General features: G+C 45.2%; 1 protein-coding gene across 2 annotated transcripts; it reads left to right on the top strand.

Annotated features, from left to right (window-relative positions):
* Nucleotides 1-305: 305 nt before the first annotated feature.
* seh1l (SEH1-like (S. cerevisiae)) lies at nucleotides 306-11752 on the top strand. Of its 2 annotated transcripts, none has more exons than XM_066675243.1 (9): nucleotides 306-586; nucleotides 1011-1061; nucleotides 1179-1325; nucleotides 2236-2447; nucleotides 2815-2913; nucleotides 3094-3234; nucleotides 4310-4467; nucleotides 5497-5647; nucleotides 11542-11752. In XM_066675243.1, exons 1-9 carry the CDS (start codon nucleotides 476-478, stop codon nucleotides 11735-11737), a joined length of 1266 nt encoding a protein of 421 aa, XP_066531340.1. In that variant the 5' UTR covers nucleotides 306-475; the 3' UTR covers nucleotides 11738-11752. The 2 variants fall into 2 exon arrangements, with proteins under 2 accessions (XP_066531340.1, XP_066531341.1); XM_066675244.1 differs by lacking the exon at nucleotides 11542-11752 and adding an exon at nucleotides 7221-9580.
* The last annotated feature ends 6149 nt before the right edge of the window (nucleotides 11753-17901 follow it).

The following is a 17901-nucleotide window of genomic DNA, read 5'->3' as shown; positions in this document are numbered from 1 at the left end:
TGTGAGACAAATAACTTATAAAAATAAATAAATGCTTCAAATAAAAAAAGAACATCGTCGTTAGTGCTCAAATATTTTTAAAATATAGAAACTTTTAAATATCAATTATTAAAATTTCCCCCTATAATAATTGTACAGATTATACGAATGAAATGTATATGAAATAAATCAAGTGCAAATATATAGCAAATATTTTATTATAAAACTTTTCTCGTCACTTTTGAGGATTGTGTTTGCGCGGGTTTCTGCGCCTCCAGGACCGTTTATATATAATAAGAGTCCCTGGGGCTCCCGGACGGCAGGGGGCGACAGAGGTGTGGTGACGCGGTCAGTGACGCGACCGCTGTAATGGCGCTGTACTGAGAGACCCGCCAGAAACAGCGCGGTCTGCGGCTTTCGTCCTCTGTAAACTCTTTAAAACCCAGCGCCGAGCGGTTGTTGACTCTGTAAACAAAGCTGTAAACAACGGAGGAAGATGTTTGTGGCGCGGAGCATCGCCGCGGATCATAAAGATCTGATTCACGATGTTTCTTATGATTTCCACGGGAGGAGGATGGCGACCTGCTCCAGCGACCAGAGCGTCAAGGTACAAATAAACAAGAATAATCCCATAAATGCTAAAATAATAAATAACACTAATCAGCACACGAACAGTCGGTAAACTAACTCACTCACCTGCTTCAGCGACTAAAGCGTCAAGGTAGTAATAAACACAAGAATAATCCCATAAATAATCACACTCACATAGCTACACCCCTGCTCCAGCGACCAGAGCTCCAAGGTACAACCAAAACACACCAAATAATCCAGTAAATACACAAATAATCACTCTAATAAATACATACACAGTCTTTAAACTAACTCACACGCCTGCTTCAGAGCTTTAAGATACAAAAACACATACACAATAATGAATATACAGAGATATATACAAACACACACACACACAAAAACTTCCTAAACATCCTTTTGAAGAGAATGACCTTGGCTTGTGTTTTGTTTTTGAAAAGGTTTGGGACAAAAGTGACAATGGAGAGTGGCACTGCACGGCGAGCTGGAAGGTACTGCTTTCTCCTTTGGTCAAATCAGTGAATAATAATAATATTAAATAAACACTGCATTGTCCCACCAGCTATTCGGCTCTAATGGTGTGTGTGTGTGTGTTTGTGTGTGTTCAGACCCACAGTGGCTCGGTGTGGAGGGTGACCTGGGCTCACCCCGAGTTCGGCCAGGTTCTGGCGTCCTGCAGCTTCGACCGCACCGCCGCAGTGTGGGAGGAAATCGTGGGAGAATCCAACGACAAACAGCGGGGACTCAGCCACTGGGTCAGAATCAGTGAACGACAATATTCACCATCGAAGCTCCAGATCTGTTTTTAGAGCCTCTGTGAAACAAACACACCTCCTTTTTGAACCATTTTCGTCCTCAGTTTTCTGATTACTGAAACGCCCACGTAGAGAGCGCGATGGCGTCGTCTCATTGACGTGTTGTTAACTAACAGTAAAGGTGCGACCCCTTTATTTGTAAATGCTGTAGTGGGGAACACCACTCACTTCAACCAGTCGGTGAGGGTTCGGTTCCTCGTCTGTGTAAACACAGCACGCTACACCAGTATGAGTCCTTGGGCTGTACTCCTAACACTACAGTTGTGTTCCTTCTGAGACGTGATCTGAACTGTGTGTTAGAGCGTCTGCTAATGCTACGCTGTAAATGTAAATCTGATACTGAGTGACTCATGTAGACTGATTCGTTTCGGAAACTTTTTGCACAGAATCAGGGGTGGAGCCAGGGCGTGGCCAAGCCCACCATCAATTAATCTCTGGCCATCGCCCCCACCACTGCTTTGCTGGCAACTTTCTTGCGGAACTGTTTCTGTAGGGACGCAATTTAACAGCAAACCTCAAACAAGTAGTTCTCCGAAGAAACAGGTGGTGGCGCTGTACTCAATGCCTGTATCAGTCTGACCTCCCCTGTGAAGACTCTCTGGCTCCACCACTGGCACCAATGTGTGAATTCTGGGCTATTTGCAAACGTATAAAGAAAGATACCTACTCAAACTAACATGAGTAGTTTGAGTAGGTCATTTATTTCTTAACTTACGAAGGTGTAAACAAAGAGTGATACTCGTGGGCTTCACAGAGCTTCTGTAATAAAGAAATAAGACACTTCAGCACTGTCTTAGCTCATCTCCAAATTGTAAATTCTTCTAAATTGCTGGTCTGACTGTGTGCGCAGATCAAGAGAACGACTCTGGTGGACAGCAGGACGTCTGTGACGGATGTGAAGTTTGCTCCGAAGCACATGGGCCTGGTGCTGGCCACCTGCTCGGCGGACGGCGTGGTGAGGATCTACGAAGCTCCGGACGTGATGAACCTCAGCCAGTGGAGTCTGCAGCACGAGATCTCCTGCAAACTCTCCTGCTCCTGCATCTCCTGGAACCCCTCCAGGTCTGCCTTCACTTCACTACATTATCATTTCTAGAGGGCTTTCTACAACCGGTAGCTTCACAGAAACCCAGGTCTTGGCTCTGAGTGAACAAAGGAAACTCCCCCAGGACGAGAGGAAGAGCCCCGGAGAGGAACCAAGACTCTGTGAAAGGATCGGCTCAGGATTGGGAGCAGATTCTCCTCGGGTTGATGGCGGAGGAGTGAAGCAGTAGGAGCAGATCTAAAAGGAATTGTGAATACACAGTAGATTAGAGATGAGTCTGTGGTAGAGGAGGGAACATGGAGTCCAGCCTTGTAAAGTGGGCTTTCACTGCACATGACTAGAATGTGTGGTAATTATTAATAATGTATTTTTTGTGTTTTTCAGCTCTCGAGCCCATCCTCCTATGATCGCTGTCGGCAGTGACGACAACAACGTCACCTACAGCGGGAAAGTTCAGATCTATGAATACAACGAGAACACCAGGTGGGCCCACAGCACCTTTAAACATTCACGTTAACGTGGGGAGCCCACCAACACGCACACTGTGAAACAAGACCCATCCGCTCAGTTTCCTGTGCTCTGCATGCGTCAGAAACATGGGACACTGGTTTGTTCAGATGTTGCGCCGTACATTTGAACTATTGTGTTGTTTTCCACTTACAGGAAGTACGCTAAAGCAGAGACGCTGATGACCGTTACGGATCCTGTTCACGACATCGCCTTCGCTCCTAACCTCGGGAGGTCCTTCCACGTTCTCGCCATCGCAACCAAAGACGTCCGCATCTTCAAACTGATACCGCTGCGGTGAGTCGCTGGAGTCTGTGTTGATGTGATCCCCAGGGGATTAGATACAAACTCAGACTCTGAAACGTACGGCTGAGAGTAGGGTTCGACACACAGTGGAAATTTAGTCCTGATTTATCGCTGTTTTAAAAATGGTTTTTCCTAATTGTCTCCCAGTTATAAGATGGCGCTGACACTTAAACTGTTGCACCAGTGTGTACTGCCCACAGTAACCCTTTGGTGGAAGAGTTGTGGTCTGGGGCTGCTTCAGTTGCTTTGGTCTGCGACGTTGAGGCAGTTAAGTGTAGTGCACTGATGACCTGAATGTACTCGTGTTTTCTGATATCATTTTAATCATGTGTTTTCTTTTACGGTACTATTTTAATTGTTTTAAATTCTTTGTTTTTTTTTTCTTCAATTCTTGCTCTTAGTCTATTAGCTGTTTCCTTTGTGTGAGTGAATGTGTGAGTGTGTGTCGCCCTGTGAAGGACTGGCGCCCCCTCCTGGGTGTGTTCCCACCTTGCGCCCAATGATTCCAGGTACTCTCTGGACCCACCGCGACCCTGAACTGGACACGGGTTACAGATAATGAATGAATGTTTTCTTTGTCTCTGTAAAGCACTATAAACTGCCACTGTGTGTGAAGGCGCTCTGTGAATAAACTTGCCTTGCTCTGCCAGTGATCATTTTGTCCCTCAGATGATGTCTTTCCTGATGGCACAGCGATGTTTAAACCTTTAGTTTCAATTCTTCCCAGAAGTGTAGCTGTAGTTACTGATGCTTTAATGTTTACATATCTGTCATTAAGCTCTTGTCATCTGCCAAAGACAAATCCATAGACTGTAAAACCTGCTCCCGGAGTCCGTGCAGGTCCCTTAGCTGAAGTCTGGTAACGGTGTTGTCCGATTGGTTCTGGACCCCGGGCACCTCTCCAACTCGTCTCGTAGGTTTTATTAAACGGAGCTCTGTAACTTCAGAGAGCACCAGCTGCTCCAGAGCTCACGGTGCTTCTGTGGAGATCATCCACACTCCGTCCTTTTTTTCTACACCTATAACGATGAAAAATGACCCTTCATTTGAACTTGTCTCCCCTCAGGAGAGAGAGTGCTGCGAGCTCTGGTCCCACGAAGTTCGAGGTGCAGGTGATGGCCCAGTTTGACAGTCATAACTCTCAGGTGTGGAGGGTGAGCTGGAACATCACCAGCACTCTGCTGGCGTCCTCCGGGGACGACGGCTGTGTTCGCCTCTGGAAAGGTATGAACGTTCACTGAGGTCACTTCTGAGCTCTGAAACAGTCCATCAATAATAATACAGGTCATCAACAACACAGAAGTACAATAAAACAAAGTATGTGCACCGTAGGCGTATGAAATATTAAAATAGAGAAATGTAGACTATTATCTGAGTAACGTGACCTCTCTTCACGGATTAGCCATAACATTTAAGCTCCTTTACCCTCTGCGTTATTACATTCACTGTCCACTCTCTCAGCTCCACTGACCACACAGGAGCACTGTGTATCTCTGCAGCTGCAGGCTGTAGTCTGTTGCTTCGCATACTTTACTAGCCCCCTCTCCCCCTGTTCCTCAGCGCTCAGGACCCCCACAGAGCAGGTGTGATGTGGTGGTGGATCATTCTCAGCGCTGCAGTGACACTGACGTGGTGGTGGTGTGTTAGTGTGTGTTGTGCTGGTGTAGAGTGGATCAGACACAGCAGTGCTGCTGGAGTTTTTAAACCCCTCAGCGTCTGGACTGAGAACAGTCCACCGACCGAAAACATCCAGCCGACAGCGTCCTGTGTCACTGATGAAGGACTAGAGGACGAGCGATACACACTGTGCAGCGACAGATGAGCTACTTTCTCTGACTCTACATCTACAAGGTGGACCAACGAGGGAGGAGTGTCTCACAGAGTGGACACAGGGTTTAAAAACTCCAGCAGCACTGCTGTGTCTGATCCACTCTACACCAGCACAACACACACTAACACACCACCACCACGTCAGTGTTACTGCAGCGCTGAGAATGATCCACTACCACATCACACCTGCTCTGAATAAGCTGAAAGGGGACAGCAGCTACAAGGTCATGTGGCTTTAATGTTATGGCTGACTGGTGATGAGTGCTTTTTTTAAGTCCCTCTAATATGTTATCAGTCACAGAGCCACCTCACAATGGCAGGGTGAGACGATTGTAACCGTGTATAGTGCTGGTGAGTTCTGGTTTTCTGTGTGTGTTGGGTGCAGATGACCCACTCTCCCTCTCTGTTTACTCTGTTGTGCAGCTAACTACATGGATAACTGGAAGTGTACAGGGATCCTGCGAGGAGACGGGAGCCCTGTGAACGGTTTGGCTCAGGGTTCGGCTCTGAATGCTGTGGGAGCCTCTGGGGCTCCGGCTCAGAACAGTGTGGTGGGAGCGTCTTCTGCCGGCAGGTACGGAGTTGCAGTCAGAGAGAATCATCTTAAAGGAGCAATCAGTGATTTGTCTGCACCAGAGCAAGTAGTAACATACTGTTTGCTTTTATTTTACATCCTTTTCTTCCTATAATGCACCTTTCATTAGGAGAGGGATCAGACTGCTTTGTAATCCCTGAATGAACCGGTTTATGGTCCACAGAGTGGGTCCCCCACATTAGGGAAGTTGTTTCAGATCAGGGTTCAAACAGAATTTCTGATGCCACTAGGTGTCAGTATCCCTGCATTTTCAGAACGTGGAGAAACACAACAAGTGCTGTGTCCATAATGGCTCTGTATTCACTATTCCCTACTTCACACACTACATAGTGCACTAATGAGGAACTGAATTCTAGAGGGTAGCGAAGGATTTCGGAAACGGATCCATGCAGGTTTTTACCACATACCACAGTGCATTATGGGTATCCTCTATCCTCTAATGTACATGGGTTCTACACTACCTTGTGCAGGGCATTGTGGGATTGTCCAATCTGAATTTGGACCCTACTTAAAAATAGTGCACTGTATAGTTATTTGGACACAGCTTGTATCATCCTCGATGCCTCACAAGTCAGTGTCTCCGAAGGCAGCCATTTTGTATTTGAAACTTGACAGGCAGAGATACTTCAGTCAGGTCACATCATAAAATTAATTTAAAATAAATATATAATAATACATTTCAGTGTAACGTCACACTGATTGTTTATGCTCATATTATTTACTATTAACTTTACAATTACGTCTTCTAACTTCTGCTTTTCTCTGTGGAAAAAAAGACTTTTATTCTAGTTTTAATGCCCCTTACTAACAGATCAGACCGACTCTGGCTTTTTAAGAGCTAAAATCTGAAGAAAATATATTTAATAAATTAAATAAAAATAGATAAACATCGATCGGTTTTGAAGAAGTGGAGCGTGTTGCCGTGGAGATGAGGTTCTTGGCAGCGAGCGTGAGGTTACGTCACTGGTCCCGAAATATCCGGCAAAGTTTTTTTTTAAATCGGACAAAAATGACCTGGTTTGTCACCCCGTTATCAAATATCCGTCTCTGTAGCAGATACAGGGCCTGGAGGACGGCCAGGAGAAGCCAAATTTAGCCTCGCTCCACTCTTTCTGTTATAGAATGACACTCTCCAGGCTCCGCCCACTGATTTGTTCTTTCCCAGCTACTACTGAGTTGGGGTGAACTTTACAGAATGATGGCATTGGGCTGATTCACTTTAACTAGATTCATCCAGCCCTCCGTCTGTCCGTCTCTCCGTTTATTCGTCTAGCTGTTGTCACAGGATCAGCTGCGTCTGTTTTCTCTCGCCACAACTGTCTGAAGTAATGTTATTTATTCGCGTTTATTAGTTACAAACTGGTGGTGGATCCGGACTGAACCGTCACGTGGTCCAGGTCCGGACCGAGGTCCACCGGTTCACGACGTCTACTTTAAAGCTTTGAGTAGAGGACGGTTCATTTGGGTGTAATTCACTTAACAGGGTGTGTTTGTGTGGATTCACTGATTTATTTCCCCATGAGCTGAAATGTGCTTGTCTTGTTTTTAACAGAAAAAAAACTCAGCTGATGCCCGGCTAACGACGAGTGGCTGCTTGCTGCATGAACACACACACACACACACACACACACACACACACACGCGCACACACAAAGGACTGAGGAGAACTCCCCCTACTGCCTCAAACCTCACACTCCTGCGGATACTAATCCAGCGGCCAGCCACGTGCCTGAAAGGAGTACAGAAATATTCAGACACTCGAATACTCATGGAATGGTGTGTGTGTGGCACTTACTCTGGTTTCGCTTGTTTAATCTGAACGGAAGAGTGTTGTTAGTGTTATGCTGGCTCTTTTTTGTTGTATTGGAAAGCACACAGTTTCAGACAGTACTCCGAGGTGAGTCGAATGTGGTAAACATTAAACACATGCAAACAACACCGACAGGAGAATTACACTCATTTTTCTAAAACTTCTAAAAGCAGAGGTGAAGTGGGTGACTGAGAACGTCGTGGACAGCGGTGGAGAACGGATGTATGATCAGGAGCTTGTGGAGAAGGACGTCTGGTTCTGTTCACCACCACTGTCCACTCCTCTGAGTCTAACCCCACTCTCCATCACTGTGTTCATGTCGGGGTTCAATTGAACTGTTGGAAAGTTTTGACAAAGGAGTGGATGTCCCCTTTAACCTTGAATATAGCTCATAGATCAGTTTGTCTTTGTCTCTCCAGAGTTTACAGTCTGTTTCAAAGCTCGGGAGTGAGTGAACTTTTTGCACTGGGTTTCTCTGAACTACGGTGGTACACTATTGACCAGGTTCTGACCCCGAGAAGAGACGTTCCACATGTGCGCAGAGCTCAGAGCACCCGGGTCCTCATCTGTGCACGAAGGAGAGTGTATCCTTCTCCAGTACATGAAGATATTAATAAGTTAGTCTCCGTGTTAATGACATGACTCTGTCAAAAGGCTGGTGCTCCTCGAGTTAAAAGAGACGTCAACCAACAGCTGGAAGCACTTTCCGTTATTCCAATGACTCCAGTCTGTTTCTTTGGGGGTTGGCCACGCTCGCGTGTTTGACCCAGCTGTTCTTTTAATGACACCGTTAGATATTCATCCACTAAAGCCGTGAACTCAACTCACTCCTTGGGCCTCGTTCATAAAACACTCTCAGATTGGGTCTGAAGACGTTTGTAGTAAAAAGCCATGGAAAATGAAGTGATGCAGCGGTGTGTTAGACACGGCACATATTTATACGTTCAAGAGAGAACTATTAAAAGATTTAATTACCTGGTAAAGTATTAAAGCAACACGAGGTAGTATTTGTAGCTTGCCCTTACAGCTTCAAAATCATTGTGATGCTCCACTGAGCCGTAACAGGGACAATGGAGTCTGCCGTTACTACTCCAGGCTCAACCCCTGCAGAAACTGCACTGTGTAACTTGTGCGGGGGGGTAAGAATCCAACCCCTCCTCACTGATTTCAGGACAGTGCTGTAAAAGTGATTTACACTTGTACCGGACCTTACCTAGTGTTGCTTTAAGAACAAATGAATGAATAATTAAAAAAATATTAATTTGTCTTTGAGAACTGCCTCCTGCACTGGATGGTGTCTCTGTTGTTGTGGTTCACATGCTTGGCCACTGGAGGGCACATTGAGTAATGCATTGGTCAGGACAGAGGACGTGCGGCCTCTGATGGCTAGGTTTGTGTACTACAACAAAACAGGCCCACACTACCTAGTGCACCTTTAAAAACAGAAATAGTGTATTTTATCAATGAGGGGATTGTGCTGGTGTTTATACTGGAGTCCTCTGACTGTGTGCTGTTATTCTAGAGCACTGCCAGCAGAGGGACACACTGAGCTGAGCGTTTTATTTGGTCTCTCACACAGCTGAAGGCTGCCGGTTTGATGGCTGTTCCACGAAGCAGGAGTTCAGAGTTAGCCGGATAACTTGGGGCCAAATCGTGAGGCGTCCAACTGGAATGGCTCTCAACTCACTTACACCGTGGGCTTAACTTTGATCACCACCCTTTACAGCTCCTAACCTGGAGGGTGTTTACCAGTGTAACGTTCCTAGTTTAGCCAGATAGCTCAAAGTCGAGCCTGACTCATGCTGCCCTCAAGCTATTCTCTGAATCCCATATTTATGACTTCAGAGGGTGTAAACCCAGGAAGTTCCTGTAGTTTTGGGAACAGTTTGTTTGTTATTAACCTTAGTGTAGACATAAAGACAGTGGAATCTGGAGAATATTCTGGAAGCCACAGGACAGTCCTCGACACTGGGCTGAGTAACAGAAGTCCTGCTTCGTGAAATAGGCCTCAGGATTTGTCCGTTTAACAACAACAACAACACGTTTTGTAATTTGGGTTACAGCATTTCTGTGTGTTTGTATGTGTAAAATAAAGCTTATTTCACAGCATGGTGTGTGTGTGTGTTTGCCTCAGTCCTGTAGCACGCGCTGCTGTTTTTCGTGTGTTCAGGTGAAAGTGACCGTTGGGCGGATGATTTAAACCCTAACCGTTTCCCTCGACCGTTAGCCGCTACTGTAACTGATGAGCCAAAACATTACAAACGCAACAAGACCGCAGCATTGCTCATGAATGGAAGTGACGCTCTATGGATGATGGGTTTGTCAGACACTAGAGGGCGCTCTTGTACGACAGTCTAAAACGAATGGCTTCATACGGAGCTAAAGGTGAAGATCATTCATCCGTTCAATTTCTGTTAGCACTCCATTCATGTCAGTCACAGTGGAGACAGTTTCACACACTCTCACACACCTGTGGAGTTTCTCACACTCACCTGGAGAAACGTGAACAGTCAATCACAAACGGGCTTGGGCTAGGGGAGGAACCCCACACACTCCTCACAGACAGTGACCCGACGAGAGGATCCCACCCAGGACCCTGAGACCCTGCAGCTGAGTGGCAGAGACACCACTTGGAGCACCATCATGAGAAGATCATTTAGTGACAAAATACAGGATTCTCAAAGTGGAAACATTCAGTTCTACAAATGCTGCTCAAATATTCTGTGAAACATTTGTGAATCCCAAGGAAGCGGAGCCGCCCTCGTGTTTCTGAGAAAGAATAACAGGTGGAAGTCAGAGGAAATACCTTAAAAATGTGTGAGTTGAATATATACGGTGGCAGTCAAAAGTTTGACTGAGAGAACAGTGAGAGCAAAGCTGTCATCAAACAGGGGGCTACTGTGGAGAATCAAAAATATAAAACATTCTGGTTTAACACTTCTCTGTTTACTACATAACTCCATATGTGTCCCTTCACAGTTTAAATGTCGTCCACGTTCATTTACAACGTAGAAAATATTAAAAAACAAAGAAAAACATTGAATGAGAAGATGTGTCCAAACTTTTGACTGGTGCTGTGCATTCACAACATGTGGAAAATGTCCAAACATTTGACTGGAACGGTAGATTAAAAGCTACAGAGAAAATAGGACTCTTTTTATTTTTACCTCCACCCCTTGTTTTTTTGAGTGTGCTCTTGCCCCTTGGAGCTGAGTTACAGAACGCAGTGGTTAAATCTCCCTCTATGAGACAGAACGACCATCCAAGACCCTGGTACTTCATCAGAACACAAATAAAACAGAGCAGCGCTTCATTCCCCAGTGACTAGCGCTGCTCTGTAGCTGCTCTACACCAGTCTGCAGTGATATCAGAGGAGCTGTTGGACTTTAGTTACATTTAGGGCCTCATTCTCCTTCAGAAGAGTTCCACAATCAGAGATTACCCCCCTCTCCTCACTCTTCTGGGACATGGAGCTCAGCTCAGATTCTCATTCCACAGCTTTCAGTTCCAACCTCACAGTTCCACCTTAAATGCTGTAGTAGCCTCAGGCGCTAGAATGTAATTGCTTCACCATTTAAGGTGGAACTGGAAATTTACAGCCGACTCCTGAGACGTCAATGTACTACTAGTGATGTTTCCTGTTTATTAATGATCATGATACACTGAAACTCCATTAAACTCAGATAATACACTGGTGATCATAGTTTAAAGGAGAAAACACTGACACCTGTGGGTTCCTTTAGTCGCTGTGCAGCGCCTCGCCGGCGATTCACAAGAAACTCATAACCGTCAGTGTGGAGTGTGACTGTGAAAAATCAGTCTGAAGAGCCATGTCACCCTCACACTTCACTCCACCCTTCTATCCCAACAACAACTGGACCCCCACCCCCCACCGGCCAAACGGAGGGGTAGGGCTAAGTGGTGAAACAGGACTGGGCCTAAATACCCTCCATATCCCGGGGTAATGATCCGTTCTGTTTCTGTGTTTCACCTGATTCTGTGAAGGTAGGGGGCTCTGTGTGATGTTTATGACCGGTGTCTCTTGTTGTATTTGTTTGTGCAGGTATTTTTTCCCACACCTGGACGCCCCTCGAGCCGGATCCCGATTGGCTGTCCTCCTCCCTCCTTCGTCCCTCATCGAGCAGAGCTGCGAAGCTGAACACACACACGCACACACACAGCAACACACACACCAGCTGCCGCAGATACGCCGTCGATACTCACTTGCGGCCCTCACACATCTCGCAGAACAGGAATGATACACACACACACACACACACACAAGTTATCAATACTTCATGCAGCCTCCTACAGCCCCGTAAAACACGACTGACACACACACACACACACACAGTCATCAATACATACCTGCAGCCCCCATACAGCCTGCAGAACCTGAAACACACACACACACAAGTCAAAAGTGTGTCTTGTGTTAACTTGTCTAATGAATGATTTTTGTAGGTAGCTCGTGTGCTGAAATACATTTGTGTAAAGCCTGTGTGGTGTGCTGTTATTTCTGTGCTGATCAGAACAAGAGTCAGAGATGAATATAATCCCCACTCTTGGCTTAATTTGCGAGTTGAGAGGATGAAGGTTAACTGGAGCTTGAAGCCAGACGCCGCTTCTTTTTGAGCTGTCGCTGACACGACGTCATTAGAGGTCCACACGCTTAGAGGAGAACAGAATTATGATGTTCACTGAGCTGAAGTAGCAGGATTAGCTTTGCGTGCTAACCCTCCGAATGTGTTGAGCTGATACAAGGGTCAGCCACAAGATTAAAACCACTGACAGCTGAAAAGAATAAACGGATGCAGTGTCCCCTGTGGTGGGGTGGGATATATCAGGCAGTGTGTGAACAGTGTTTGACAAGGGCCACACTGTGATGGTCATAATGCGTCTCCAAATCTCAGGTCCTGTGGGGTTTTCCCTGTGTGCTGTGGTTCAGCGCTGAACAAACACTGCTCAGGAATAGATTGACTAAGAAGCAAGGTGTAGACCTGACCTCAGAATTCTCAGATCTCAATTCGACATCAGTGGGAAGTGCTGGGAAATGTGGAAAAAAGCCCAAACTCCAACTCATCCCAATGGAACTGGATGGAGCTCCATCACTCCAGAGAACACAGTTCAACGGCTTCACAGCCCAATGCAGGAGTTTTTATACCCCTCTAGCCTGCACTTAGCATTGAGCATGATGAACGCAGGCTCATGTGCGGCTGCTCCGAAGCATTTCATTCCATGCTTTTCTCTAGCGATTATACTCATCGTGCGCACGACGGGTGCAGCTTAAATAACTGAATTCACTCATTGTAACGGGTGTCTACAAACCTTTGGACACTCAGCAGCGATCCACTACATCTAGTGCAAAGTCTTCAGACATTACTGAAGAGGAACACACTCCTGATTAATGCCCTTCAGTTCGGGAGAAATGCAGGACACATAAGCTGCGGTCCAAAGCCTAGGCTGCAGCCGAGGTAGGACTGTCCTCTGAAGACTCCTTAGTAACACAATCACACAAATGGAATGGTCACCAGAAAGCCTGTCTGTCTGTCTGTCTGTCTGTCTGTCTGTCTGTCTGTCTGTCTATCTATCTATCTGTCTGTCTGTCTGTCTGTCTGTCTGTCTATCTATCTATCTATCTGTCTGTCTGTCTGTCTGTCTGTCTATCTATGTCTATCTGTCTGTCTGTCTGTCTATCTATGTCTATCTGTCTGTCTGTCTATCTATGTCTATCTCTCTGTCTGTCTATCTGTCTGTCTGTTTGTCTGTCTATCTATCTGTCTGTCTGTCTATCTATCTGTCTGTCTATCTCTGTCTGTCTATCTATCTATCTATCTATCTATCTATCTATCTGTCTGTCTGTCTGTCTGTCTGTCTGTCTGTCTATCTATCTATCTATCTATCTATCTGTCTGTCTGTCTGTCTGTCTATCTCTGTCTGTCTGTCTATCTATCTATCTATCTATCTATCTATCTATCTATCTATCTGTCTGTCTGTCTGTCTGTCTGTCTATCTATGTCTATCTGTTTGTCTGTCTGTCTGTCTATCTATCTATCTATCTATCTATCTATCTATCTATCTATCTATCTATCTGTCTGTCTGTCTGTCTGTCTATCTATGTCTATCTGTCTGTCTGTCTGTCTGTCTATCTATCTATCTATCTATCTATCTGTCTGTCTGTCTGTCTGTCTATCTATGTCTATCTGTCTGTCTGTCTGTCTGTCTGTCTGTCTGTCTGTCTATCTATCTATCTATCTATCTATCTATCTATCTATCACAGCACACTGAGGGCGGGGCTTGATTATAAACAGATGTAAAGTCAAAGAAACCGTCTCCCCCTCTCTCCCTCCGTCCTCCTGTGAGTCATTTAGAAACACTGCAGCGACACCTGCAGGGCAGGAGGGTTCACAGCACTACACACATACACCATGTGACCTGCATTGCTCCTGAACTGAAGGGCATTAATCAGACGTACTTTCAGTTATTCAGTAATTCCTTTTTTCAGTAAATGTAGTAAGTTTTCAGATGTTATTTGGCAAACCACCTGAGGAACCTTCATGTACCACCAGTCGTGCCTGTGCCACAGTTTAAGCGCCTCTGGTTTAGGGGAGGGCGGCACGGTGGCACAGCAGGTAGTGTCGCAGTCACACAGCTCCAGGGGTTGTGGGTTCGATTCCCGCTCCGGGTGACTGTCTGTGAGGAGTGTGGTGTGTTCTCCCTGTGTCTGTGTGGGTTTCCTTCGGGTGACTGTCTGTGAGGAGTGTGGTGTGTTCTCCCTGTGTTTGCATGGGTTTCCTCTGGGTGCTACAGTTTCCTCCCACAGTCCAAAGACACACGTTGGTAGGTGGATTGGCGACTTAAAAGTGTCTGTAGGTGTGAGTGAGTGTGTGTGTGTGTGTGTATGTGTTGCACTGTGAAGGACTGGCGCCCCCTCCAGGGTGTATTCCCGCCTTGTGCCCAGTGATTCCAGGTAGGCTCTGGACCCACCCCTTGAATTGGATAAGCACTTACAGATAATGATTGGTTTAGGGGATAGGTTAGTAGCAGTTATGGTTAAAGTTAGGATACGTCTCCACAAAAAATATGACACTAAGTCGAATGTTGAGACATTGCATTGAATTTTGACGACATTTTGATGGTCTTCACAACATCTAATGACTAACATGACTGGTACTTTAATGTTAATGTTTAATGTTAAGACATAAAAACTGATACTTTAATGTGAAAAACTAAGAGTGAAATGCTTTACTTTTGTTTACTGACGTTAAGGTGTTAATAAAGCGTTATTTCAAAAGAGGTCCTCACAAGTACAGCAAAACCAGTTTGAAAGTGTGTGTGTATATGTGTTTAGAAAGCGTCTAGACACCTTCCCCCCCTCTGGCTCAGAGCTCTGTCTGCAGGACACACTCAGCTTATTAATCTCGGATTCTGGTAGAGCTGAGGGTCTCTGGTTGTTATACACAGCTGTGTGGAGGGAAATGATTAAAGAGCTGCTTTAAACACAGAGCAGAAACATTAGTGTGAGAAATGGAAGCTGGAAGAACAGAAGCAAACAGCAGTAATGTGTTTGAGCCCTTAAAGGGACAAGCCCAGTGTGTTGGTGTGCTGTTGCTGTGTGTAGTCTTTCATGTTCTCCGTTTACCCTGAATAAATCCAAACACACGCCTGTGTTTGGGTTTTGTGAGTACTGACCCTTCAGACAGTGAACACAATCCCTGACTGCCCTGTCACGGAGCTTATCTGAGCCAAGATTTAAAGTATTAATATGTGTTTATTATAATTATGTCTATATTAATTTTCTATATATGTATTGTGCTTTAAAAAGGTATGGTGTGTAAAGCCCATATGGAGCTGGTGGTATTCAGCATGCATTAACTGTGCCACTGGGGCTGATTACAGCCTTATACAGCAGGGAGATCACTTTCGAATTACAGTTAGCAGGTTTAGCTAGGATTAAAGCAACACTAAGTAATATATTTACCTTTGAATTTCAGCTTCCAAATCATTGTGATGGTCCACTGAGCTCTAACAGGGAGAATAGAGCCTCTGTCGTTTCTACTCCGAGCTCAGCATTGCAGAAACTGCACTGTGTAACTTTTGGAGGAGGGTAGGAAACCACCCTCTCCATCCCTCTCCCCCTTGACTTCAGGGTGATGCTGTAAAGGTGAATTACAATCTGCAATTGCAGGGGGAGGTCAAGATTAAAAATACCAAATCTTACCTAATGCTCCTTTAAAAGTAACTTTAAAAGTAAAAGAGGGTGGGGCTGAGATGCCGGACCTCAGTGTGGAGCTTTCCGAGGTTTGATTCAGTGCCTGAATGATGTCTGTAAGTTTTAATTCGGATTTCCCAAGTACATGTAAACACGTTGATTTGGATAGTCACCAAATCTGATTCTCCACAGTTATTATGTAAACACAGTCATTAACCATTACATATTTGATCATTTACCTTTAAATAAAGCTGATATAAAGAGAGTGTCTATGATTGTGGGAAGCTCTGTTCTCTGGATTGTTTACGTTCAGAAGTTCTGCAACTTTTAAGGTGGAACGATGTGTTTGGGGAAAAAAACGTCAGTACGTTTTTCCCCAAGTTGTTTAGCTTTGTAGCACTTTCCCTCTGTGTTTACTTTCATGCAACTAGCGCTTTCCTGAATTTAGAGTCAGTTCCACCTTAAGTATTTGGAAACAGGAAAAATAAGTTAATACTGCCCACCTATGGAGCAGGAATAGAGCAATATCCTTATCTCAGTTTGTGCTTTTCAACATTTGGAGTTCACTTAAATGTCTAAAAACCTCCAGATGGCGTTTCTCTGCCATGAGCAGAGAGAGAGAGAGAGAGAGAGAGAGAGAGGGAGAGAGAGAGATAGAGAGAGAGAGAGAGAGAGAGAGAGAGAGAGAGACTAGCATACCAGACTGAGACACTTTGTTTTTTTACCCATTTACACTGGGGCTTCGTAAACACATTAGAGCGGTTTCCAGCTCAAACCGACTGCAGAGCAGCACACGGAGAGGAAACATCTTCTGAATTTTATACAGAATCTTTTTTATTGAAATGTTGCCTTTAACAGTGGGTTTGTTATTTAGTGGTGAACTGCTGAGGCCTGTGTTGTATCCAAACAGCTACAGGCCACTGGAGGAAAACAAGAGGCTGTAAAGCATTAGAATCACGGCGAGGGCTGCGGGAGTTATGAGTCACTGTGGCGAATTGGAAACCCGTTTGGATCTTACAGAACCTCTGTGATGATTTACTGATGAAAGATGTGGGTTTCTTGCTGTGGAGAACAAAGGTTTTCGGAGGCAGTTTAGGTGTGTGTGTGTGTGTGTGTGTGTGTTGTAACTAAGAAATGTTCAAAATAAAGGGTCTAGAACAAAGCAGTGCTCCTGGCTTTGATTATAATATAAACATAAAATGATTCACCCTCGAACCTTCGCTGCTGATTGATATTTCAGCGCCAAGAACTGAGACTCTCACCTCTGGCTCCTCCACAAGACAAAGCATCATCACACACACAGTTACCCATGAGTTTACCGTAGTTACTGGGTAAATTACCATAGTTACTTAGAAATGTACTGTAAGCAGTAGCTGCTGTGACCAACAGCTTAAAGTTTCTAAGGTCTATTATTCATTCATTCATGTTTTTTAAGCACTTCATCATGATCAGGGTAAAGTGGATTCAGAGCCCACCCAGAATTATAAAGCAGCAAAGCAGCAGTCCATCACAGGGTGTCATACACTCACTCAGTCTCACACACACACACAGTTTCACACACTCACTAAATTCCTTACACCACTGGACACTGGTTTGAGTGGATCAGACACAGCAGTGCTGCTGGAGTTTTTAAACCCTGTGTCCACTCTCTGTCCACTCTGTGAGACACTCCTCCCTCGTTGGTCCACCTTGTAGATGTAGAGTCAGAGACAGTAGCTCATCTGTCGCTGCACAGTGTGTGTTGCTCGTCCTCTAGTCCTTCATCAGTGACACAGGACGCTGTCGGCTGGATGTTTTTGGTCGGTGGACTGTTCTCGGTCCAGACACTGAGGGGTTTAAAAACTCCAGCAGCACTGCTGTGTCTGATCCACTCTACACCAGCACAACACACACTAACACACCACCACCATGTCAGTAAAATTTCCATGTCTCCTGTGTTTTTTCAGATATAAGACTAGTCCTAAAACATACTATATGAATGAAGGAGAGCGAGAGAGAGAGAGAGAGAGAGAGAGAGAGATTTAGTTTGTAATTTCAAATAACCTGTTACAGAGAGTTTAGCAGCTGCACTGAATCAGTCAGCCTGAAGAAACAGAGTCATGCTGCTCACTGATAAATACCTACCTTATTGGGAATGTCTGCGATTGTGGGAAAATATTGCGGCTGAAACGTAACTCGTCTGTAAGTTTTTATTCACTGTTTGAACTACCA

Source organism: Hoplias malabaricus, chromosome 6 (assembly GCF_029633855.1).
Source record: "Hoplias malabaricus isolate fHopMal1 chromosome 6, fHopMal1.hap1, whole genome shotgun sequence".
NCBI classification, from domain to species: Eukaryota; Metazoa; Chordata; class Actinopteri; order Characiformes; family Erythrinidae; genus Hoplias; species Hoplias malabaricus.
The sequence above is the reverse complement of the archived record's forward strand: the minus strand, read 5'-3'. Positions and strand labels throughout refer to the sequence as shown.

Bases quoted from the DNA above. Each gene is read 5' to 3' on its own strand.
- seh1l (XM_066675243.1), top strand. From the start codon at position 476: ATGTTTGTGGCGCGGAGCATCGCCGCGGATCATAAAGATCTGATTCAC. The intron at 1,326-2,235 runs GTCAGAATCAGT...CTGTGTGCGCAG, and splicing joins AGCGGGGACTCAGCCACTGG to ATCAAGAGAACGACTCTGGT. The intron at 5,648-11,541 runs GTACGGAGTTGC...TTGTTTGTGCAG, and splicing joins GGAGCGTCTTCTGCCGGCAG to GTATTTTTTCCCACACCTGG.